Source organism: Salvelinus namaycush, chromosome 4 (assembly GCF_016432855.1).
Source record: "Salvelinus namaycush isolate Seneca chromosome 4, SaNama_1.0, whole genome shotgun sequence".
In the NCBI taxonomy this organism is placed as follows: Eukaryota; Metazoa; Chordata; class Actinopteri; order Salmoniformes; family Salmonidae; genus Salvelinus; species Salvelinus namaycush.
The window spans coordinates 41,961,073-41,987,072 of NC_052310.1; the positions used below are offsets into that span (position 1 = coordinate 41,961,073).

A 26,000-nucleotide genomic window follows, 5' to 3' on the forward strand; every position below is an offset into this window, starting at 1 on the left:
TTACAAACTCACAGACATTTTCTAATATGTTCAGTCTCCCCAAAAATGTAAATGTCATGTAACGTCCATAACGTCTGTTATTTGCTTTATTTCACCAACATCACAATATTTAGAAGTCTACTTTTTGGGGTATACACTATCCCCAAGGCGGTGGAGGCACCTCAGAGGACGAAGGGGAGGACCATCCTCCTCAGTGAATTTCATAAAAATGTCAATTGTGAAACATTGGAAAAATATATCCTTTTTAGATAAAACTATACTAAATATATTCACGCCACCAAATAATTGATTAAACACACTGTTTTGCAATGAAGGTCTACAGTAGCCTCAAAAGCACTCTGTAGGGTAGCACCATGATGTAGCCAGAAGACAGGTAGCTTCTGTCCTCCTCTTGGTACATTGACTTCAATACAAAACCTAGGAGGCTCTTGGTTCTCACCCCCTTCCATAGACTTAAACAGTAATTATGACAATTTCTGGAGGACGTCCATGTTGTCCACCCAATCAAAGAATCGGAGAATGAATCTAGTACTTAAAGCATAAGCTGTGCATAAATGTGGTGAGTAGTTCACTCAAAGAGAGAGAAAGACAATAGTTTAACAGTTTTCAACAAATCCATTTTTTTTTTTAATGAAGGAGAAGCAAGAGAGATTTCGTAACTTTTTTTTCAGTTTCACTTACTTAGCAGTAAATGCAGCTGGATCAAATCAAATTTTATTTGTCACATACACATGGTTAGCAGATGTTAATGCGAGTGTAGCGAAATGCTTGTGCTTCTAGTTCCGACAATGCAGTAATAACCAACGAGTAATCTAACCTAACAATTCCACAACTACTACCTTATACACACAAGTGTAAAGGGATAAAGAATATGTACATAAAGATATATGAATGAGTGATGGTACAGAACGGCATAGGCAAGATGCAGTAGATGATATAGAGTACAGTATATACATATACATATGAGATGAGTAATGTAGGGTATGTAAACATTATATTAAGTGGCATTGTTTAAAGTGGCTAGTGATACATTTTTACATACATTTCCATCAATTCCCATTATTAAAGTGGCTGGAGTTGAGTCAGTATGTTGGCAGCAGCCACTAAATGTTAGTGGTGGCTGTTTAACAGTCTGATGGCCTTGAGATAGAAGCTGTTTTTCAGTCTCTCGGTCCCTGCTTTGATGCACCTGTACTGACCTCGCCTTCTGGATGATAGCGGGGTGAACAGGCAGTGGCTCGGGTGGTTGTTGTCCTTGATGATCTTTATGGCCTTCCTGTGACATCGGGTGGTGTAGGTGTCCTGGAGGGCAGGTAGTTTGCCCCCGGTGATGCGTTGTGCAGACCTCACTACCCTCTGGAGAGCCTTACGGTTGTGGGCGGAGCAGTTGCCGTACCAGGCGGTGATACAGCCCGACAGGATGCTCTCGATTGTGCATCTGTAGAAGTTTGTGTGCTTTTGGTGACAAGCCGAATTTCTTCAGCCTCCTGAGGTTGAAGAGGCGCTGCTGCGCCTTCTTCACAACGCTGTCTGTGTGGGTGGACCAATTCAGTTTGTCCGTGATGTGTACGCCGAGGAACTTAAAACTTACTACCCTCTCCACTACTGTTCCGTCGATGTGGATAGGGGGGTGCTCCCTCTGCTGTTTCCTGAAGTCCACAATCATCTCTTTTGTTTTGTTGACGTTGAGTGTGAGGTTATTTTCCTGACACCACACTCCGAGGGCCCTCACCTCCTCCCTGTAGGCCGTCTCGTCGTTGTTGGTAATCAAGCCTACCACTGTAGTGTCGTCCGCAAACTTGATGATTGAGTTGGAGGCGTGCATGGCCACGCAGTCGTGGGTGAACAGGGAGTACAGGAGAGGGCTCAGAACGCACCCTTGTGGGGCCCCAGTGTTGAGGATCAGCGGGGTGGAGATGTTGTTACCTACCCTCACCACCTGGGGGCGGCCCGTCAGGAAGTCCAGTACCCAGTTGCACAGGGCGGGGTCGAGACCCAGGGTCTCGAGCTTGATGACGAGTTTGGAGGGTACTATGGTGTTAAATGCTGAACTGTAGTCGATGAACAGTATTCTCACATAGGTATTCCTCTTGTCCAGATGGGTTAGGGCAGTGTGCAGTTTGGTTGCGATTGCGTCGTCTGTGGACCTATTGGGTCGGTAAGCAAATTGGAGTGGGTCTAGGGTGTCAGGTAGGGTGGAGGTGATATGGTCCTTGACTAGTCTCTCAAAGCACTTCATGATGACGGAAGTGAGTGCTATGGGGCGGTAATCGTTTAGCTCAGTTACCTTAGCTTTCTTGGGAACAGGAACAATGGTGTCCCTCTTGAAGCATCTGGGAACAGCAGACTGGGATAAGGATTGAATATGTCCGTAAACACACCAGCCAGTCTGCGCATGCTCTGAGGACGCGGCTGGGAATGCCGTCTGGGCCTGCAGCCTTGCGAGGGTTAACACGTTTAAATGTGTTAAAGGAGAGCCCGCAGGTTTTGGTAGCGGGCCGTGTCAGTATTGTCCTCAAAGCGAGCAAAAAAGTTATTTAGTCTGTCTGGGAGCAAGACATCCTGGTCCGCGACGGGGCTGGTTTTCTTTTTGTAATCCGTGATTGACTGTAGACCCTGCCACATACCTCTTGTGTCTGAGCTGTTGAATTGTGACTCTACTTTGTCTCTATACTGGCACTTAGCTTGTTTGATTGCCTTGCGGAGGGAATAGCTACACTGTTTGTATTCGGTCATGTTTCCGGTCACCTTGCCCTGGTTAAAGGCAGTGGTTCGCACTTTCAGTTTCGCGCGAATGCTGCCGTCAATCCACGGTTTCTGGTTTGGGAATGTTTTAATCGTTGCTGTGGGTATAACGTCACCAATGCACTTTCTAATGAACTCGCTCACCGAATCAGCGTATTCGTCAATGTTGTTGTTGGACGCAATGCGGAACATATCCCAATCCACGTGATCGAAGCAGTCTTGAAGCATGGAATCAGATTGGTCGGACCAGCGTTGAACAGACTTGAGCGCGGGAGCTTCTTGTTTTAGTTTCTGTTTGTAGGCTGGAAGCAACAAAATGGAGTCGTGGTCAGTTTTTCCGAAAGGAGGGCGGGGGAGGGCCTTATATGCGTCGCGGAAGTTAGAATAACAATGATCCAGGGTTTTACCAGCCCTGGTAGCACAATCGATATGCTGATAGAATTTAGGGAGTTTTGTTTTCAGATTAGCCTTGTTAAAATCCCCAGCTACAATGAATGCAGCCTCAGGATGTGTGGTTTCCAGTTTACATAGAGTCAGATAAAGTTCGTTTAGGGCCATCGATGTGTCTGCTTGGGGGGGAATATATATGGCTGTGATTATAATCGAAGAGAATTCCCTTGGTAGATAATGCGGTCGACATTTGATTGTGAGGAATTCTAAGTCAGGTGACCAGAATGACTTGAGTTCCTGTATGTTGTTATGATCACACCACGTCTCGTTAATCATAAGGCATACCCCCCCGCCCCTCTTCTTACCAGAAAGATGCTTGTTTCTGTCGGCGCGATGCGTGAAGAAACCAGCTGGCTGCACCGACTCCGTTAGCGTCTCTCGAGTGAGCCATGTTTCCGTGAAGCAAAGAACGTTACAGTCTCTGATGTCTCTCTGGAATGCTACCCTTGCACGGATAGGTTAGTTACTCAAACACCCGGCTCAAACAGAGGGATGCAATGTTAGCTAGCTGGCTATGACTATCCAACACAACACTGGAACTCTTCTAAGTTAAGGTAAGCATTTGGTTTTATTCATTTATTGTCTCCGGAGCCCGCAGGTCTAACTGCTTACTGACTATATATACACTGTAACGTTACTGCATGATTGTAACAATAGCGGATTTACTAACGCATTAGTTCCATTAGCTATGTTGACTAATACGTTACTTTAGCTAATATGGGGACAACGATGTAGGCTGTGTGTAGCGGCTATGACATGGTTTGACTTGGAACGTTTTTTTCGCCTGGTCACATACAGCTGATGTGTTGTTCATTGACGTCTACAAACGAAGGGAAAAGGTTAGAGGAGGGGAGTGCATAGAGGCTAGAATGAATACAACTTGGCTGTGACCCCACTACTCAACGTAGTCTCATAGTGCAAACAGGTTAACAGCTTGTCAAAGGTAGGCAGGTCACTTAACAGGCTGGGAAGGCTAGAAAATTCTCTAGATTTGACCCACTACAGGAACTGGGGTCACTAGTTCTTGGCTAGTCTTATGTGGCATGAGAGGGTTGGAGCTTTGATAAGGCCTGTACTTTCTAATCCCCATACATACAGTACCAGTCAAAAGTTTGGACACACCTACTCATTCAAGGATGTTTCTTTATTTTTACTATTTTCTACATTGTAGAATGGTGAACACATCAAAACCACAAAATAACAGATATGGAATCATGTAGTAACCAAAAAAGTGTTATTCAAATCAAAATATATTTTATATATTTGTTTTACATTTTTAATTCTTCAAAGTTGCCACCCTTTGCCTTGAGAGCTTTGCACACGCTTGGCATTCTCTCAACTAGCTTCACCTGGAATGCTTTTCCAATAGTCTTGAAGGAGTTCCCACATATGCTGAGCACTTGTTGGCTGCTTTTCCTTCACTCTGCAGTCCAACTCATCCCAAACCATCTCAACTGGGTTGAGGTTGGGTAATTGTGGAGGCCAGGTCATCTGATGTAGCACTCCATCACTCTCTTTCTTGGTCAAATAGCTCTTACACAGCCTGGAGTTGTGTTTTGGGTCATTGTCCTGTTGAAAAACAAATGTCCCACTAAGCACAAACCAGATGTAATGGTGTATCGCTGCAGAATGCTGTGGTAGCTATGCTGGTTAAGTGTGCCTTGAATTCTAAAGAAAATCACAGACAGTGTCACCATCAAAGCACCATCACACTTCCTCCTCCATGCTTCACGGTGGGAACTACACATGCGGAGATCATCTGTTCACCTACTCTGTGTCTCACAAAGACATGGCAAGAAGTCTCTTATTATTGGTGTCCTTTAGTATTGGTTTCTTTGCAGCAATTTGACCACGAAGGCCTGATTCACACAGTCTCCTCTGAACAGTTGATGTTGAGATGTGTCTGTTACTTGAACGCCGTGAAGCATTTATTTGGGCTGCAATTTCTGAGGCTGGTAAATCTAATGAACTTATCTTCTGCAGCAGAGGTAACTCTGAGTCTTCCTTTCCTGTGACGGTCCTCATGAGAGCCAGTTCCATCATAGCACTTGATGGTTTTTGCAGCTGGACTTGAAGAAACTTTCAAAGTTCTTGAAATTCATGTCTTAAAGTAATGATGGACTGTCGTTTCTCTTTGCTTATTTGAGCTGTTCTTGCCATAATATGACTTGGTCTTTTACCAAATAGGGCTCCTGTATACCACCCTTACCTTGTCACAATGCAACTGATTGGCTCAAACGCATTAAGGAAAGAAAGAAATTCCGCAAATGAACTTTTAACAAGACACACCTATTAATTGAAATGCATTCCAGGTGACTACCTCATGAAGCTGGTTGAGAGAATGCCAAGAGTGTGCAAAGTTCAAGGCAAATGGTGGCTACTTTGAAGAATCTCAAATATAAAATATATTTTGATTTGTTAAACACTTTTTTGGTTACTACATGATTCCATGTGTGTTATTTCATAGTTTTGACGTATTCACTATTGTTCTACAATGTAGAAAATAGTCAAAATAAAGTAAAACCCTTGAATGAGTAGGTGTGTCCAAACTTTTGACTGGTACTGTATGTACAAATAGGAAAAGGAAAGAGGTGGACAAAACAAACAAAAACAGACTGGTTGCAGTTTTTATTTCCTCCCAAAGCCTTAGTTTTAAAGACTGTTGGGAGAAATGTGTTGGTGGTCTCAAGCTATGACACTCCCCCCAACAAATCCACCGGGTCCCTAACCCCCCATTTACAAAACCTCCCGACCTTCTGTCTAATTGGATTGCAGGAGAAGAGAGAGAATGGGTGGGGGTAGAAAAGGGGTGTGGGCATAAATGTGACTGTTCTCTCTCCTGGGATATTCCCAAGACACAGTGGGGAAGGTAAGATTTTCTGCCTATGCTCATACTTCTGATAGACAAAAGACCGTCAGTTTCCAATGCCACTGAAGCATTACTTTACTCATCCACAGAAAAGAGAGGGATGGATGGAATGGAAATGTGTCTTCAAATTTTACTTCCGACCAAAGGCAAACATGCCCTGAAAAACGACATAACGGTATGGCATGTGAAATCTGAACAGGGTCTTGTGTTCCCGTGGTAGCCCAGACTTCAGGCATGTGCACACTGCCCAGATAGGACTTTACCAGAGAGCACGTGCCCCTTTGTTCTTCCAGTCTCAAAATTGCCCTTTTTGGTGGTGGTATAATTTCCTTTTTATAAAGATAAGCAGCTCTAACATCACACTGCCTCCCATATTATAAGATAAAGATGTAACATTCTTATGACCTTTTTACCATACTTGTGAGAAAGAACAGGGTTGGCAATAAGCACTCTGCAGGAAGGCTGCCTCTACTGTTTTTTTTCAGGCAAAACTGGAAGAAATTAAACAAGTTATTTCAGGTCACTAATCTGGATATATGCACCGCCTTCGCAAGCCAATGCTGATGACTGGTCATTGGTCAACAATAAAGACACACAACGTTTTGGTTCTGAAGCATAGATGAGAATTTAAAGTCGACTTGTGGGCAGTGGGTTCAAAACAACATTTTTTTTTATATAAAAAAAAAAGGAAATTATACCACCACCAAAAAGGGCAATTTTGAGACTGGCATTACAAAGGGGCACGTGCTCGGGAGGCAGTGTGATGTTAGGGCTGCTTATCTTTAGACATGTAGCCACCCAAACTACCCACTCAACACACACTGGCTGAATCAACGTTGTTTCCACTTAAATGAAATTAATTTAAATGAAATTACATTGAACCAATGTGGAATAGACAATGAATTGAAATGTGTCCAGTGGGTAGGCTGAAATATGAAAATTATCAATCAAAATGCCACATAGCCTATTGTTCTGGCAAAGATGAGGCAGTAGTAGATTGCTAAACTGTATTTTATATGGATGATAAATGTAGGCCCACTCTGTATTTGCCAGACAAAACTGGAAATGAAATTAAACAAGTTCTTCTTTCTGGTCACTAATCTGGATATGTGTGCCACCATTGCGTGTAAGTTAGTGACGACTCGTCATTCAGGGCAGGTGGGGCAGAGCCTGTTTTGAACCCCACCTGTTTAGCTAAAAGAAAACATACTGTTGTTTGTACAGATGAACATAATACCTTCAGGCTTTTGGAAATTGCTCTCAAGGATGAACCAGACTTGTGGAGGTCTACAATTTTTTTTCTGGGGTCTTGGCTGATTTCTTTAGATTTTCCCATGATGTCAAGCAAAGAGGCACTGAGTTTGAAAGTAGGCCTTGAAATACATCCACAGGTGCACCTCCAATTGACTCAAATGATGTCAATTAGCCTATCAGAAGCTTCTAAAGCCATGACATAATTTTCTGGAATTTTCCAAGCTGTTTAAAGGCACAGTCAACTTAGTGTATGTGAACTTCTGACCCACTGGAATTGTGATACAGTGAATTATAAGTGAAATAATCTGTCTGTAAAAAAATAGTTGGACAAATGACTTGTGTTATGCACAAAGTAGATGTCCTAACCGACATGCCAAAACTATAGTTTGTTTTAAGAAGAAATTTGTGGAGTGGTTGAAAAACCTGTTTTAATGACTCCAACCTAAGTGTATGTAAACTTCCGACTTCAACTGTATTTATTTATATATATGTTTTTTTGTTTTATTGTTGTTGCCTGTTTTGCCTTTTATTATGGCATTAATTCATGACACATATCAGTTTGAAAACAATGTAAAGGCACATTTATTGAGTGAATTAAGTCACATACAAACATGCTTTCTGGAGTAAGGCAGCTCCAAAATGCTTTCTGTCATCGAGGGGCAGCCAGCAGAAAATACAAAGTGTAGGCATTGGTAATCTTCTCTAGTTGCACCGTGATTGGCTCAGTGTTCTGTCACTCATGGGGACACTACGTAACCGCAGAATCTACAGGGAAAGCTAGGCAGTTCAAGCCCCCTTGGGTGCTGCCATAGATTTACATTAGAAGTGCCCATCCAAGAAGGCTCAAGGTCATTGGCCACAGGATAAAATGATGTCAAATCATATATCTACCGTAGCTTTGATTGGAATGATCATTTCAACATCATGCTTTCAAAATCTTAGCTAGCAAGCTAGACAAGCAGTCATCATCATGAATCACGTTTGACAATCTGCCGGCAAATCCTTTTCAATCCTTGTCATATGAAGAGAAATTATAGATAAAACGGTGCTCATCGGCCATTGGACATAAACATTACACAACAAGCTAGAAGTCTCAAATTCAACAATGAGTGGTTTGGAAGGAATCAATGGCTAACTGCAAGCGTTGCAAAGCAATCACTATTTTGCTTCCCCTGCCTGCTATTTGGTGGAGAGTGTGTGTGGTCCAAGTCTGGGTTTAAGGATTTAAAACATCTTTCTGAAAGGGTCTCTTTTCCAAGCTTAAAAGTATAAACATTTACACGAACACAATGGGCCAGAAAAGGTTGGAAACATTGTCCATGCTGTCAATCCAGCATGACTTCTGCCTCGTTCAAAACAACTGGAAACTCGGAACTGGGAAATCTCAGACTTCATTGAGTTCAAGACAACTGGAAACTCCTAGTGGGAAAATACATTTTGAACGGTCATCCAACTCGGAATCCCAAGTCGAGAACTCTGGCCTCTTTCTAGAGCTCCAACCTGAAGATCACTGACGTCATGATTCGACCTTGTTTATTTCCGAGTTCCCAGTTGTCGTGAAAGCACCATAAATCTAGAGAATGCCAGACTTTGATGACAAAATTTGCCCACAAGAAAGATCGCCGCACCACCTTCCTGTTCAAGTGAGCACAGCACCACAACAATGGTGAGTCCAAAAATGTATTGTTTGCTGCTGCATAAATGATGTAATATGCCAGGTAGATATGTATACTGTAGCTAAGAAAGTAATACTAAGTGTGTGTTGTGTAGTAAGCTGTTAGTAGTCCATGTGCCTCACCCTAATAATTTGGTCCCTTTCCCCCTCATAACTTAACCTACTGTTCTGACTATGTGGTGCACATGTAGCCTATAGCCTGTTTTAGAGAAATCATTTAATATTATAGGAGCTTTCTTTGTCTGCTTATACTTTGTGTATTATAATTAGCTCATGTTCTTTTCTTGACAAGGAGGAGATACTATATAATGTTGTTGGGTCTGTAACCATGTTTGCCAGTGACAGTCTCTTCCCATTCAAATATTTGTTTTCAACAAAAAGTTCACTAATAGACTCATGTAATTCCAGTTGATATTGCAATTTTTTTTGGGGCGCAGTGTGCAAGTGGATCCTCATGATTTTATTTCCCTTCCTTTTTAGACCACATAGACCTAATAAAATACTTCAAATGGTAGGCTAACTGAGTCTCTCTCTCTCTCTCTCTCTCTCTCTCTCTCTCTCTCTGTGGTGACTTAAAGAATAGTTAAGTTAAGGCCTCAACATCTTGCTGAATTTATCTGAACTAACATCAATCTGAATTTCTGTCGGTGTCCATTTTGAAAGCGCTGAACAAATAGGCCTACCTCGTCGCAGCTCGTTTGCTTCCACTTGCTTATACTTCGAGCTAAGTGTTAATGAAATAAGAATAAACATTATGAATTTACTGCACATAAATGTAATAATGTTTGTGTATGGTTCAAAAGTCAAAACTCATTTTGGCGTTTGTTATTACTGAAGGAGAATGCGGTTCTTATCGACTTCACAAATCCACAAGGAGTGAGTAGTAACTACTGTACATTTGTTAAAGCAAGTCAGGCATATCAGCTATGTTTTTAAAAAGGCAGTAAATGAGGCTGAATGATCTGTTTCGCTGGCAGACAAGACTCTGCTGATAGCCAGGTGTAGCAGTGGTAAGGATTCACTCCATGGTGCTGAAAGGAAAGCTCTGTTGTTGGGACAGCTTTATGTAGTCCCTAACAGTTTGTGGGCACCGTTTGTCACCGTTATAGTGCAATTAATGTATTGTTTAGTGTTGTGTTGTGTAATGTCTTTGCTGGCATTCACAGAAAAAAAGAATGTTTGCCCCACCAAGATGTACATGCTAAAATCGCCACTGGTGCAAATGCTGATGAATGGTCATTGGTCAACAATCAAGAGCGGCACTTTTTGGTTCTGAAGTATAGATGAGAAGTAAACGACAACTTGTGGTCAGTGGGTTCAGAACAAGAACAACGGCAACATTTTTCCCCCCAAAATGGGTAAATTACCACCACCGAAAATGGCACTATGGAGACTGTGGACAAAAGGGCACATGGTCTGCATAAGTATAGCCCTATCTGTGCCCTTGCCTGGCCAGAGGATTTTGATTGCTCTGGACTCCAGAGAAGTGACGTGATAGCCTATATCCTTACTTGATAATGGCTGTTAACACGAAAGACTCCAAATGCAGGTGTAAAATGCTATTTAGTTCTGTAGCCTGTCTTGCATTTTGAAAATGCATGACGTTTATGGCTGTAATGACAAGTTACATTTGCGCAGCGATTGTGCATACATCTTCGTGTGCACACCTGCATGTGCTTGCGTGGATGTCACAAGTTTTTATATCACTCCTTTTTGGGGGGTTTGGGTCAAAATGTTAGAAAACCACTGGGATTGGTCATTGTTAATAAGTGCAGAATTTATTCCAGTTCAAAATAGTTTATCAAAATACTTTACTCATCAGATTGTGCTGCTTTCCCATCTTCTTGTAACACGTCTGTGACTGCGGTTGTGGGATTTATTTTGGTGGGGTGCCCTTTTATGTCCCCCAAAAGGTCTGTGCATGGCCCTGCCAGACCTAATAGGAGTTTCAGCATCAGCACTCCAAGTTCAAATATCTAAATGAACATAGACTGTTCTCGTATCATTAGATTTCCTTGTAGGAAATATTTCACGGTAACACATGGCTAAAATGCTAATTTTAAAATATAAAAAAATATAATCAAATTCCCTCTGCACACAGGGAAACACACTGAACAAAAATATAAATGCAAGATGTAAAGTGTTGGTCCCATGTTTCAAGAGCTGAAATAAAAGATCCCAGAAATGTTCCATAAGCACAATGAGCTTAAGGTAATCCATCCAACTGACAGGTGTAGCATATCAAGAAGCTGATTAAACAGCATGATCATTACACAAGTGCACCTTGTCCTGGGGACAATAAAAGACCACTCTAAAATGTGCAGTTCTGTCAGACAACACAATGCCACAGATGTCTCAAGTTTTGAGGGAGCAAGCAATTGGCATGCTGACTGCAGGAATGTCCACCAGATCTGTTGCCAGATCATTTAATGTTAATTTCTCTACCAAAAGCCACCTCCGACATTGTTTTAGAGAATTTGGCAGTACGTCCAACCGACCTCAGAACTGCTGACCGTGTATGTGTGGACGAGCGATTTGCTGATGTCAATGTTGTGAACAGAAAGCCCCATGGTGGCGGTGTGATAATGGTATGGGCAGGCAAAAGCTATGGATAACGAACACAATTGCATTTTATCGATTTGAATGCACAGAGATACCGTGATGAGATCCTGAGACCCTTTGTTGAGCCATTCATCCTCCACCATCACCTCATGTTTCAGCATGATAATGCACAGCCCCATGTCGTAAGGATCTGTACACAATTCCTGGAAACTGAAAATGTCGCAGTTCTTCCATGGCCTGCATACTCACCAGCCATGTTTGGGATGCTCTGTATCAACGTGTACGACAACGTGTTCCAGTTCCCACCAATATCCAGCAACTTCGTAACAGCCATGGAAGAGGAGTGGGACAACATTCTACAGGCCACAATCAACAGCCTGATCAACTCTATGCAAAAGAGATGTGTCGCGCTGCATAAGGCAAATGGTGGTCACTGCAGATACTGACTGGTTTTCTGATCCACACCCCTACCTTTTTTTAAGGTATCTGTGACCAACAGATGTGAAATCCATAGATTATGGCCTAATGAATCTATTTCAATTGACTGATTTCCTTATAGGAACTGTAACTCATTCAAATCCAAAAAACAGTTACATGTTGCGTTTACATTTTTGTTCAGTATAAATGTCCAAAGTGGAACCAGAACTTCCGCCATATTGGATTATTTTCCTCTTCATTTATGAATCACTGGTAGAAATGCCATGTCATTTTGTATCCATGCTCTTTGTATTGGTCCATATTTAAATTGTTGATTTGACAAAAGAGGCCCATAGAATTTTTGAATATATGACAGTTTGACACCAGTGTACCAAGTGCAACTTAATGAACTTGGCTAACATAAGCTAACACTAATACATTTCTTATATTGTATTTCTTATACAATCATATTTTTATGTTATTTCCATTGACTCAAACATTAAGCTGTACGACACACAGTCGTACAATTTGATAGACATATAGTAGGGTAGAGCGTTAGCCATTCCAGGAGCATTATGCCATTAATCCATATGGTGGGCTGTGTGCTTATTTGTTTGGAAACCCTGTATGACCTTTATTGTTGCTATCATCACATTCATCCCCATTTTTTTTTTTTGTGCCCAGACTTCCATGGTTTTCACCACTGCAACTAGTTTTTCAAGAGACAATTCCCCTCTTTGTGTGACATTTTTTTTGTGTGCTTTGAATGGTTTAACTCAATTCTTTTCATAGGCCAGAGTGGGGTTTTTTCCTATTCCATAGAAAACACTACTATTGAAAAGGCCTCCAAGGGTTCTTAAATACAGACATTGCAAAGGTCGTTTTCGGTGCATAGCTTGGCTTCCAGACGACGTTTTTCCAGTGTCCATTTTGACAGTTCTATAACTCTCTTAACAATTGTCATTTTTCAACGAAGCCCATCTAGTACCGAAACTTTATAGAGGTGAGTCAAACCATATTTTCAATATCACTTCCCTAGCCTTCTTCAATCACATTTGTGAATGTATGTACATTTTCCCATGAGCTAGAGGTTATGGTTAGGGTTTATGTTAGGGTTATAGTAGCAAACAAAAACACTCCCCCCAAACACGCATGCTACTATTTAACACGACCCTGGTTATTATTTAAAAAATGTTAACCTTTATTTAACCAGGCAAGTCAGTTAAGAACAAATTCTTATTTTCAATGACGGCCTAGGAACAGTGAGTTAACTGCCTTGTTCAGGGGCAGAACGACAGATTTTTACCTTGTCAGCTCGGGGATTCGATCTTGCAACCTTTCAGTTGCTACCTAGAATAATACAGACAAAGGTCCTCTCCATAGGGCATAACACTTCATTTGAATACATTTTTTTTTTTAAGTAAACTGCTATTCGAACCCATTGTCAATGAAGGTACAACATGGCCTTTTTTTTAATCATAACTGGATTATCATCATGATGAATGTATGAAAGAAAAATAATAAAAAACACACTTGGCTTTTTTGGTAGGCATATATACTGTATATAATATGTATCCACACTCTTACCACACATGTCACAAGTTCAAGTTATTTCACAACAACAGCACCAAAGAGCTTTGATTGATTTATCACCTCCTCCCTTACATTCATTCATTCATTCATTATTTTTCAGATATACATACTAATCATCTATTAATTACGGACATTAATAATTTACAATAAAATAACAATTTTAGGTACAATTCTCATGTTTCTTTCTTTTGTACTACAGTAATTTCACTCAGTCACCTCATGCTCCTTTCCTACTAAACCTCCCGCCATGGTGACTGATCTTAAAACATTTCACACGGGAAAAGGTCTTAAAAGACTGCAAGACCTTCTGCACTGTTTTCAATCATGGAGCATCAAGTTAAATTCTGTATATCCAACTATGCAAGCTGCTTACTGTAGTTCAAAAGCTTTTCCAGAACCCTTTCCTCCATCCTCTTTGCCCAGCCCCACACTTCCAAGCTTTTCTCCAACTCTTACATGGAAATCTGGACTACCACTCCAGTATTCTTAAAATCACAGACGAAAAAGTGGAATACTGCAGCTTTAAGACATAAAAGTCACAAATGTAGACTGTGTTTAAAATCATATTGGGAAAACCCTCACAAACCCATTTATAAAACAACTAACACAGAACAATTGAACTATTGACAACATTTTTCTTTAGTTTGTTTTGGCCCAAACATAAAAACAAATACAAACTGGTATAAAATACTGTTATTGTAGCTTAATATTGCAAAACATCTGCATATGTAAATGCATTTGTATGTTAAATGCCTGTGTTCCTCATGAGTATCTGCAAATGGAAAAAGAGACCTGTGATATTTCCGTAAACTGAAATGTCATATTTGACAAGGGCCGAACTCCAAGTTCACCATGCCATCCTGAACTGACAGTCTGTCACCTGAACTTCACAAGCTGTAATGCTTGATAACTCTCTACTTCGAAACACTGTGACACTGTCTACCCAAACAATCAAATAATAAAACACAAAATCAAAAAGGTACCATCATGTTACACCATGGCCAATCACTGAAAAGCTTTGTGTGTAATGTGCCAATTACCTCCAGCAGCTAAACATGTGTGATGTGTTACCAAAACATAAACAGACTCATATTTGTGGCTCTTTTTGTGATTGCTATTGCGGCAAAATAAATGTGAGAAAATGTGGCAAAAAAAATGCAATGCTTCCCCTTTGCAATCTCATGGATATTTGTTTCTCTGAGTACTTGTATTGAAATTCACAACATGGAGATTCAACTTTAATTTAGTGCAAAAGCTTTAAAACAATCACCCTGTTCTTATAAGAATGAAATGTATGTCTTTGTTTTCCTCCCTCTGAGAGGCATCAGATGTTCAGTTGGATTTACATGAACGACAACCACAACACAAACAGGACAAAAGAGGGCGAAACAAACAAAACCAAGACAATAAAAAGCAAGGAGAGCAACGAAACGAATCAAACATCATTCGAAAACGTTTTTGTCCATACTCTCCTTGCCATTGGTCCGTGAATAAGGTTCAAAAGCAGAAGAGCTCAGGTAGCGGGCAGACAGTTCCTGTAGGTTCCCGGCCATAGAAAGCGGGTTGGAGGACATGCGGGTGGCCACGCTTCCCAGCAGAGAGGGCATGGGGAAGCTGAACAGTCCATGAGCTGACGGGGAGCTCTGGAGGCCCGCTACCGTCCCTGAACTGGTCACTATGGGCAGAGGGGGACTGCCACCGGCCGTCCCTGAGCTGGCACCACTGCTGCTGCTGCTGCTTCCATTGCTGGCCATGCCCATGGAGGGCCCTCGCAGGGCGGCACTCAAGGTGCCGTTGCCACAGTGCTGCAGGAGCCCCGGCAGACCTGGCGGCGTGAGGAGCCGGCCCTGCTCTAGGAGTCTTAATACACTGCAGGTGGCCGCCGTCTCCGACACCACCGAGCGCAGCTCTGAATCTTTGCCCTGGTCCTTCTTCTGCTTTGTGCGTCGGTTCTGGAACCAAACTTTAACCTTGAGGGAGGACACAAAACCAAATTCAGACAGAAAATAAGCATTAGAGACCTTAATTAAGCAAAATAGGGCCTATTTTCCAAATGAATATACTTTGGATAATATGTCTTTTTTATCATCTCTGTAGGCATTTATTGCAACACCAATGTTTTCAGAAAATGACTGAAGGATTTGGATTGTTGTGAATAATTCCGAATTCCCCTGTGGTCTCAGTATAGGTCACACTTTGATGTCCACATGATTTGAATTGTGATAGTAATAAAATTGGTAGCATGATCAGGGAATGAGACCAGGGGGCCCAGCTACCACCCCTTAACAGATTTAGTAGCTAGTTTACAGAAACACGGATGAAATCACAACCTAATGCCATATAAATATTTATGTATCAATGTCACATTAATGGATGTTATCAGAGTCACACACAATTTGTATTTTTTCATAGTAGGTATGAGCATACACTATACAGTACGTTGTTTGGGGTCTAAATGAACTAAACTTTCCGTAAAGAAAAATATGTTGTCACGGGAGGCATGAGTAACTCAATAACATATTTGTCTCCTGGTAAAATGCAGAATGTAAGATAAAGTAGTAAGAAATTAATCAAATGTATTTCCATGACCTTTAAAATCTTTAGTTTATTAAATAATTAATGAACTAAAGGACATGAAAGCAACAAAAGCAGGGTCAGATAGTAATGAGTATAAGGGCCGGCCCTAGCCTTTTGGGGGCCCTAGGCAAGATTTGGTTTGGGGGCCCTTGCTGGAAAAACTTTTTAGTGGACCCGCTCTATAATAATAATAAAAATAATAATACATCGGCGAGAAAAAAACATATTAATATATTTTTGTTAATTTCCTGCAATTCTACATATTTTGCCATGGGGCGTAGAGAAAGTGTTGCAGTTGCCATGGAGTGGCGAAAACATTTAGCAATTTTATAACAAATTTCATACAATTTTACTAATTTTGCCATGGAGTGGAGATACATGTTTCCTATTTTAAAGCTACTTTTCTGCAATTCTACATATTTCGCCATGATTTATGCCATGTTAATGATATCTGAGTGATGATGACTTACAAAATCAATGGGGGCCCCTTGGAGGTCAGGGCCCCGGAGCACATGCCTTGCATGGCCTGCATGCCTGGTCGGTATTTTTACCATAATTACTTCAAGTTTAGATAGTCATGTCAGCTAACTTAATTTTTTTCTAATTGAGTGACTGGCAGTGACTGACATAACAATTGAAAACTGCACAACCAAATTTCAAAATTCCACCTTTTTTATTCTACTATTCTAACTCTCAACAGTATATTGAGAAACGGATTGAGTTGAGACCCTGAACGCCTTATGCCTGGGGCCGGCCCTGATGAGTTTATATGTATGTATGTGTCTGAAGTATAACAAGGACTGAGGTATAACAAAGTAAAGTGTGTATGACAGATAAACATGGCTATTGTATTCCTAATCAAGTAGATAAATTAGTAAATGCAAAGTAAAGCAAACGCGTTTTTATTCCACGTTTGATAGTCATTCAACAATAAAAATAGACCTATCTTTTCCCATTTGGGTTTTATAAATATACATTTTATATAATAAATTCCTTTAAAAAAATGCTAACAGGAGTTTGTATTTTTTTGCATTTTCTTCATGTTTTTCCCCACCTCTATCAAGTCTGTGGCAATCAAATCTGATTGCTTTCATATGTACCATAATTAGAGTGAATGTGTCTCAAACAATGAGCCTCCAGCTACAGTACCTCAAACGGCAGCTACTTCAATCACATCTGAATAGCATGTTTTCCCTCATGTTGTTGTTGTGGTTGTAGACAAACAACTCAGTAAATTCACAAGGTTAGTGAGTCAATCGCAAACCTATTTTACACGCTGTAAGTAAGGAATTACAGTATGATAACCATAACAATTGGTGAACATCTTTTATCTGAGAGGATACATTTTCAACAACGTCCAACGAGGGACTCTAAAGCCAACAACACAAACAAAGATGATTAGGTGTGCACACTTCAGCAAATGGCTGTCCTTTCTTAATGTAACACCCCAAGAGTGCATCGGAACAAAAATTGTATTTCATGATGCCGTCATTAGAGACCACTTCATCAATGCATGTACGAGACATTTGAAGATTTAAAGTAATCAAGTAGCTGCGTGGAACATTTAATGTTGCATGTGAAAAGACGTTAAGAAATTCAAGCCTATTGTCCTCCCCGTGAATGGGGACCTAACGGCTGTGTGAAGTCTAAAGTACCATTATTCTCTATTAAAAACCACCAAAGAATTCTGAATTCAATGTGTGCTGACATGGTTAACCACATGTACTGTATACTGTAGCTACATTCAAAATAAAAGCATCAAATGTATATGTCAGAAAAAAATGTTTTTTTTTTTTTTTTTAATGTATGTATATGCTAGATCATTATGAATAGTTATTGTAATGATCAGAAATGTGTGAGAGAAACACATGACTATGTTGTGACTCACAGAAAATACCTGAGCATAATGCTCCAGTCTAACATCTGTCCAAAGTCAAGCTAGTTTAGGCCCGATTAAGCATTCATGACATACGTAACAAACATATGCAAATGTGGCTGACCATGCCATTAGCCAGCTTGCAAGATAAATAAATAAATAAAATTGTGCTGCAAATATGTCGGCCTGAGCTCTGAAGCAGAGAGCAGGGTTTCCCTGAAGTGAAAATTATACATTGAAGGGTAACTAAGTTTGGTATCTCTTGTCGAGAGCGAGCAGACAAGTGCAAATACAGTTCACCGACAGTGGGCGCAGCGTGACCTTTCCCTGACCTCACAGCTAAGGCCTGTGGACTAGAAAACTGAAAATATGGCAATAGAATTGACTGAGATTGCATAGTTCACTATGCAAAATAGAAGAAAATATATTTTATTTGAATTTTGTATATGATCATTACCTAACAATAGTATTGCTTGAGCTATATGATCAGTGAAACAGTTTTCCACATTTCTTAATTATCTTCTAAATTATTTTAGTTAGAAACAATTAACTAACCAGTATGCTAAATAAAATGTCAGCTGGGTTATAGTAACAATTAAATAGATTGTATTGGAGTGGGATATGACAACAAGTATGATGACAATATGGAAAGCATCATTTTTCACATTTGAGATAAGATTTGAAAATACCTAAGGGTCGAGTGCCTTTTATGTCATTGTGTGTAGATTTTGACAAAACAGAACATTTAACAGTTGTATCACATACACTATATATACAAACGTATGTGGACACCCCTACAAACTAGTGGATTCGGCTATTTCAGCCACACCCGTCGCTGACAGGTGTATAAAATCAAGCATACAGCCATTTCTCCATAGACAAACATTGGCAGTAGACTGGCCTTACTGAAGAGCTCAGTGACTCTCAACGTGGAACTGTCATTGTATGCCACATTTCCAACAAGTCAGATCATCAAATATCTGCCCTGCTAGAGCTTCCCTGGTCAACTGTAAGTACTGTTAATGTGAAGTGGAAACGTCTAGGAGCAACAACGGCTCAGTCGCGTAGTGGTAGGTCACACAAGTCACAGAACGGGACCGCCGAGTGCTAAAGCGTGTAGCGCATAAAAATAATCTGTCCTCGGTTTCAACACTCACTACCGAGTTCCAAACTGCCTCTGGAAGCAACGTCAAGCACAAGAACTGTTCATCGGGAGCTTCGTGAAATTGGTTTCCATGGCCGAGCAGCCGCACACAAGCCTAAGTTCACTGCGCACAATGCCAAGAATCGGTAGCAGTGCTGTAAAGCTCGCCGCCATTGGACCCTGGAGCAGTGGAAACGCATTCTCTGGAGTGATGAATCACGCTTCACCATCTGGCAGTCCGACGAACTAATCTGTGTTTGGCTGATGCCAGGAGATGCTACCTGCCCGAATGCATAGTGCCAACAGTAAAGTTTGGTGGAGGAGAAATACTAGCCTGGGGATGTTTTTCAGGGTTCGGGCTAGGCCCCTTAGTTCCACTGAATGGAAATCTTAATGCTGCAGCATACAATGGCATTCTAGAAGATTCTGTGCTTCCAACTTTGTGGCAACAATTTGGGGCAGGCCCTTTCCTGTTTCAGCATGACAATGCCCCAGTGCGCCAAGCGTGGTCCATACAGAAATGGTTTGTCGAGATCGGTGTGGAAGAACTTGACTGGCCTGCACAGAGACCTGACCTCAAACCCATCAAATACATTTGGGTTGAATTGGATCACCGACTGCGAGCTAAGCCTAATCACCCAACATCAGTGCCCGACCTCACTAATGTTGTTATGGCTGAATGTAAGCAAGTTCCCGCAGCATTCTGATGTTCCAACATCTAGGAGATAGCCTTCTCAGAAGAGTGGAGGCTGTTATAGCAGCAAAAGGGGGACCAACTCCATATTAATGCCCATGATTTTGGAATGAGATGTTCGACAAGCAGGTGTCCACATACTTTTGGTCACGTAGTGTACATCTACGCTCTGACTAAATGTAACCATATTCCAATAACAGTGATTTTATAAAAAAAACATTGAACATCTAATTGTCAAATCATAGTGTTAAAGCAGGTGAGCTGGTTCTACTCTTTTAGGCCTTTTTCTGGTGTTTTGTGGCGGAAAACTGAGCCTGTCAACCATGACACATCAACTATGCTACCCATAGATAGGCTAGAAGTTTTTTTGAAAGTAATTTTTTTTTTGTTACACATGCATTCAATTGTTGCAAACAACAAGCTTCCATGCTCCCTGTCACAATGGGAGCTACGGCTGATTTAAGATGAAACTGTTAACCCTGTTATGGTCAACCCTTTTACTTTAATTGGCCTTTTCATTTTTCTTAATTTAACCCCTTGAGATGGGAAAACGTGTGTCTCATGAAGTTGAACATGTTTTCTTTAGGACAGAATGTTAAAATCAGGTGAAATAAATCATTATTATTGACAAAATTACACTACCCAAAAGGCACTTCATTGAACAGTCCGATAACATATTATCTATGATACCACAGAACATAGATGTAATATTACACTTGCCATTTTTATTTACTCATGGTCAGAGGGAAATAGGCACATGTATTGCTTGAATTACCTGAGTTTCAGATAGATTTAGCTGGCGGGCCAGTTCTGTTCGTTCCCTCCCAACCACATACTGGCACCTCTGGAACTCCATCTCCAGACGATAGAGTTGCTCTGCGGTGAAAGAGGTCCGGGTTCGTTTGGGACGGTCCAAATCCAGTCCCTTTGGCAGAATGATTTCTCGTATAGACCCTTTGGCATCTACAACAAGGAACAAGTGACCATTGAAGCTTTATCAATGATAGATATTTTCAATTTTAGAAACACTTGTGGGTCATCAGGTAGCCTAGTGGTTAGAGAGTTCGAATCCTTGGTCTGTCGGGAAGTGAGCTGGCAACCAGAGGGTTGCTGGTATGAAATCCTTGATGCCATTACCTGCCTTTGAGCAAAGCACTTAACAGCCCCCCTGCACCTTTCCAAAAACCTGTGTATGTGTGTCTTTTGGAGGGGTTGGGTTAAAAGTGGAAGTCAGATTTTTGACCAATAAAGTGATCTCTTAGTCTGAACTTAATCACATCAGAATGACCATTCATCATTTTTGTAATATCTGTATGCCTACTATTGTCCATGAAATTAATGAATGTCTTCAATGAATGACTTAGGTCTTGTTTAAGTGCCCAGCATGAAGCTGTATGAACCAATCTATGATGATTTTACTATATTTTCAAAATAAAATACATCCTTTTAGACTAATAAAACTGAGGATCTCTGTACATCTCTATTTAATTACATTACACAATCCAATATGTTTTGATAACTAAGAATGTCTGCAAAATTAAAAAATGAACCATCCAGGTACGCACATGAATATGGTGCATTATTTATATGAATGCATACAATGCACAATATCAATCACAGTTCTATGCATTACTTCAGTTGATACACTGACATTTTCCCAACCAACTACTGTACTTTGCAGACTAACTACGGGTAACCTCAAGTGCACTAAAACCAGTTTAAAAAAAGAACAGTCTTTAATTAATTTGAAAAGTGCAGTTTACAGAAGAAAGTTGATTTCTTTTTAAAAGTACAAAACATCTCCAAAATACAGCGACATTATCCGTTTATTTCATTGTGATAACTGACTTTTACCAACTCATTTATTGCATCAATACTTTAAATGATCATATTTTATAATGTCAATCAGAACTCTCTCCTAAAATGAGTCAACTAACCTCAAGAGTGTTTTTTTCCTTTAGGTTTCTACAATACAAATCTAATGTGTACAGTATTTAAAAGGTTGTATTTTCTGTCATGTGAATGGAAAATAACTCAAGGATCTACATTTAAATCATTTGATTTGATATTAATTCCATAGCTGTATTAGCTTTTATTGACTTAATAGAAAAGAGAGAAAATATAGTAGGAAAAGGTTATTTCTCAATGAACTTAAATGTATTATGTATGTATGTATTTAAAGTATTATTATTTCTTTCATCATCTAAAAGCAGCAAAAGATAACCTGAAAATATAAACATTTATCTTTGAATGTAGTTTTCATTTCAGTTGCTAAATGATATCTATACCAATTAGCAAGGATTATTCATATTTTTAAACAGTCTCTATGTTTGACCAACTGTGTTAAACAGAGTAGATAAATAATGTGTGCTTATTCTGCTGCAATTTACCCGAGGCCAGACGATGCTCATAACAATTGACACATTTATTTTTATTAACTACATATGAAATAGCTTGAATCAAAGATGATATAAGCAAATACATTTTACGTCCATTAGTACTGTCATTCAACATCTGTATCTGAATAAGATAGCGAACACCTGTGTATCATATTCTTTTAAGCTTCTCTGAATATTGTTTTCAAATACAAGGTGTTTTTCAAAAGGAGAAATGGTATAGTATATAGCAGCGTAAAATCTATTCTTAATTTAAAAAACAAATGTATTTAGAAATCCTAAATAAAGGTTTGCTATGATTCTTTAAGTGTGCCCTATAATTCAATTTCAGAAGATACACAATTGTTGTGAATGTAAATAATTTTGATAGAATGAGTATGTCACAAGTGTTACATAAGTCATGAAAATATGGACATAGTTCATTTTTACAAAAGTGTTCAAAATGTACGTTTTTATTTACTCTTTTATATTTGTATTTACTCTTAATACTGAATTTTAAAAAAAACATTCTGAATATCTCACATAGCAAATTATCTTATTTCATCCTGTGAGTACATATAAAGTAAAGCAATGAGTAAATAGACCCCATACGCTGCAGTATTAGAACATATGAGTAGAAATCCTCTCACCTCTGACAAGTATTCTCCGGCAGTAGTCTGGGTCCCCCGTGCTCGCCCGGTTCTTCTCACAGTTCTCCACCATCCCAGATGGTGAGAAGGACTCCTGCTGATCCTTTAGGAAGGTTTTGGAAAGGTTCGCCTGGGAATCCTTGCTGTCTTTCCCATCCTTTAGTCCATTCTTCAGCCCCATCCCCGGTTCTGTCTCCTGGTTGTATCTGACCTCCATAATCACTTATCCTCTCCGATAATTCTTTCTTCCCCCACTTTCTTTTCTTTGTCAGATGAAAAAAGGGATTGCAGAGAGTATTGCGCGTTGTGTTGTCTCAACAGTGTGGCTTTGTTTTAAAACAGCACCTTTTAGACCAGAGAGTCACCTACCTAATGTTCGGGGAACGCTTGCCTCACCCGCCAAGGTGCCCTATTTTCATTGTCCAACTCACTTGCCCAATGATCATGGACTTATCACTGAAACTTAAAAGCGATGTAATGCCACCTCGCCTTGTTACATACACATCAGGCTGATAGATCATCTCCAAATAATCAGAGCGATGGATCGACACGCTCGCTGTTTCAATTGATTACGGTAATTTTGCTGCTTCCACATTTGCGTTGCCTCATGAATACACTAAATTGTTTGGGAAATATATCAGGTCCTAATAGAGGGGTTCGCTCACTCCGTCCTCATCTGTCAGCCAGCTCTCAGTCAGGGAATCAAGAGAAATGATTGGTCTCGCTTTGCAAAATAGCCTCCCTGAGCACACAGACACAATCACAGGGGCACGACAGTTCCAGAAAAGTTCCCAGGCACTTCAGTCTTTGATCCCCGGAACATGGCCAGCCATTTTCAACGTGTCTCCGCAGTTGGTTGTCTGGCCACGACGGCTAACTTGAATCGCATTTATTGTGTCTTTTGCCAATGATCGTCCCTCTGCAACATAGAGCTCTTGCCGATATAGTACTTTCACAGGCGAGTGGGAGTAAGAGAAGGATAGAGAAAGAGAGAGAGAGAGAGAGAGAGGGAGGGAGACCGAGATAGCGAGAATAAAGCAGAGGCGGAGAGACAGAGGATACAGAAAAGTGAATCCACCACGATTGGAATTTGTACTCTCCACGACAGCTGATTCACAAAAACCACCTGGCTCTGCTTAACAGGAACTGTGTTAAAGTTTCCTGTGTCGTCCCACGTCACTCAGCACGACGAACAACAGCAGGAAGAGCTGCCCACAGGTCCTAGTCATTAATGCAGTGTCCCCACCATTCATATAAGAAGCAGTCTGCTGCATTTCTAGTCTTAATCTGAAAAACACAAAAAGGGGACAAAACTTGTCATTAGTGCCTCTGCACTCACACCAGTGGAACGGCCCCCCTCTCCAGCACTTCCTTCCATCCCACTCTCCACCCACCCACCCACCAACTCTTAGCTATTTCCATTGTCAGAGCAACAATATCTCAGGGAGTAATCCAATAAGACCATTGATTAGGCTACAATGATTCAATTCAAACCAATGGCCTTGTGCAAGGAACATTCTCCGGCCCTTCTCGTCACCTTGCGGGGCCAGAAGCCCTCTTCAAGCTGCCCCCCTCCCTGAACACCAATAATTCCTTTATGGGAAACAGAGAGGAAAAGTAGTGAAAGATGGCAATTATCTAATTGGACTATTAACAAACAATTCTGTCAGTGTGGCTGCCAGGCAGCAGTCTTGGGGTGGGTTTAAGGGCCGCATGTTGCACTAACTTTATTCACTGAGTGTTTGGGGACGGCTGGTTGGAGTGGAGAAGGAGCGATTGTTAAAGAAAGGTAAAAGGGGGCTAAAAAGGGAGCGACTGAAGGGGAATTCTGCTTCTCAAGCTGTGTTGCTGAGCTTCAGCCTGGGAAACAGCTTGTACACGCAGCCCTGTGGCCTCTCGGGTTCCAACAATGGCTCATCTTGAAAAATCCAGTCCCCAATTGCTAGTTCTACAGCAATATTGCAAATACACTGTAAATTAGTGTGAATATAATGTGAAAATTCAAAATCCATGTCATAGGCAGGAAAATAGTATGTACATTCAAAAGGTTGAGTATTCAAAAATCGATGGGTGTGCTTTGTTGAGAAATGAAATGCACTATTCTCTTTTTGACACTTAGGTGCTGCATGTCTTTTCACAGGCGTCACAGCTAGTTTGATTTTATTCCAATGTTTTTATCACAATGTATTAGTTGTGTTTCTCATTTTTAATTATGAGCTCACTTGAAAGCTTTGTATACATCAAACAAGATAGTAAAACAGTACAACAGTAACAGTTGCTCTATACCTGTGCAATGATGTTGTAATTACTATAGCAACAACATTGTATTAACATGCTGTTACGTGGTGATTTAGTAATCACTTTATAATGGCGTTGTTATGGAGTTGAGCATTTTTGTTGGTGAAATAAGGAACAGATTGCAACAATCAAAAATCAGATTGCAACAACTTAAATGCTGGTACTAGTGCAATAACATGGTTCATTTACAGGTATAAGAGCAAGTTAATGTAAAGTGTTACCAGGACCAGCGAATGCGCTAATACTGGTCAAATTGGGAATGGTTGGGCACAATATGAAGAGGCAGTGGTTGTGCTGTGGTTATTAAAGGGGGATGGTCTTCCCCAGTAACAGTCCTGGCAATGCAGGGTGCCCTCGTAAGATTGTAAAAGCTAAATGAATACATTTAGAGGCTGCACCCCATGGCGCTGCAGATTTTGTCACTTCCACTCTATCCAAAAAGAAGGTTACATCCCTCCCAATAATGGGCATTATTCAAGAGAGACATAACAGTCCTAGTAATAGTAACATTTTGCAACAGAGATAGCACTATAGCATTATCCTCCCACAAATACAGTGGTTTCTGCTTATAAGAATCACAGACAAAAGAATCACCCATTTATGGTGGAAGAAAACGGGACAAAGGCCTTTGTAGACTTAGAATGACTTACTTTGCTTGTAAGAAGCAATTGGTTATAAGATTGTCAAAATGTTCCAAATTGTGTGGGTTGAATTTGGTTCTTTTAAAATAAGAAAATTGTGGTACACATTATTTGTATATGTATCTACATGTATAGCTCTATGGCAGGTGGTAGGGAAACTACCCCTCATTTTCCCCCTCA

At 40.5% G+C, this 26,000-nt stretch overlaps 1 protein-coding gene across 1 annotated transcript; it reads right to left on the reverse strand.

The window, feature by feature from the left end:
- Positions 1-13,270: 13,270 nt before the first annotated feature.
- LOC120045624 (ventral anterior homeobox 1-like) lies at positions 13,271-23,823 on the reverse strand. Its single transcript, XM_038990532.1, has 3 exons — positions 22,882-23,823; positions 20,632-20,819; positions 13,271-15,535 (listed from the first exon to the last, which is right to left on the reverse strand). The coding sequence occupies exons 1-3, from the start codon at positions 23,096-23,098 to the stop codon at positions 15,008-15,010; spliced, it is 933 nt and encodes a 310-aa protein (XP_038846460.1). The 5' UTR covers positions 23,099-23,823; the 3' UTR covers positions 13,271-15,007.
- Positions 23,824-26,000: the final 2,177 nt, after the last annotated feature.

Excerpts from the sequence above, each read along its gene's own strand:
- LOC120045624 (XM_038990532.1), bottom strand. The coding sequence starts at position 23,098 with ATGGAGGTCAGATACAACCAGGAGACAGAACCGGGGATGGGGCTGAAG. Across the intron at positions 20,820-22,881 it reads CCGGAGAATACTTGTCAGAG|ATGCCAAAGGGTCTATACGA; the intron begins GTGAGAGGATTT and ends TCCTTGTTGTAG. Across the intron at positions 15,536-20,631 it reads TAAATCTATCTGAAACTCAG|GTTAAAGTTTGGTTCCAGAA; the intron begins GTAATTCAAGCA and ends TCCTCCCTCAAG.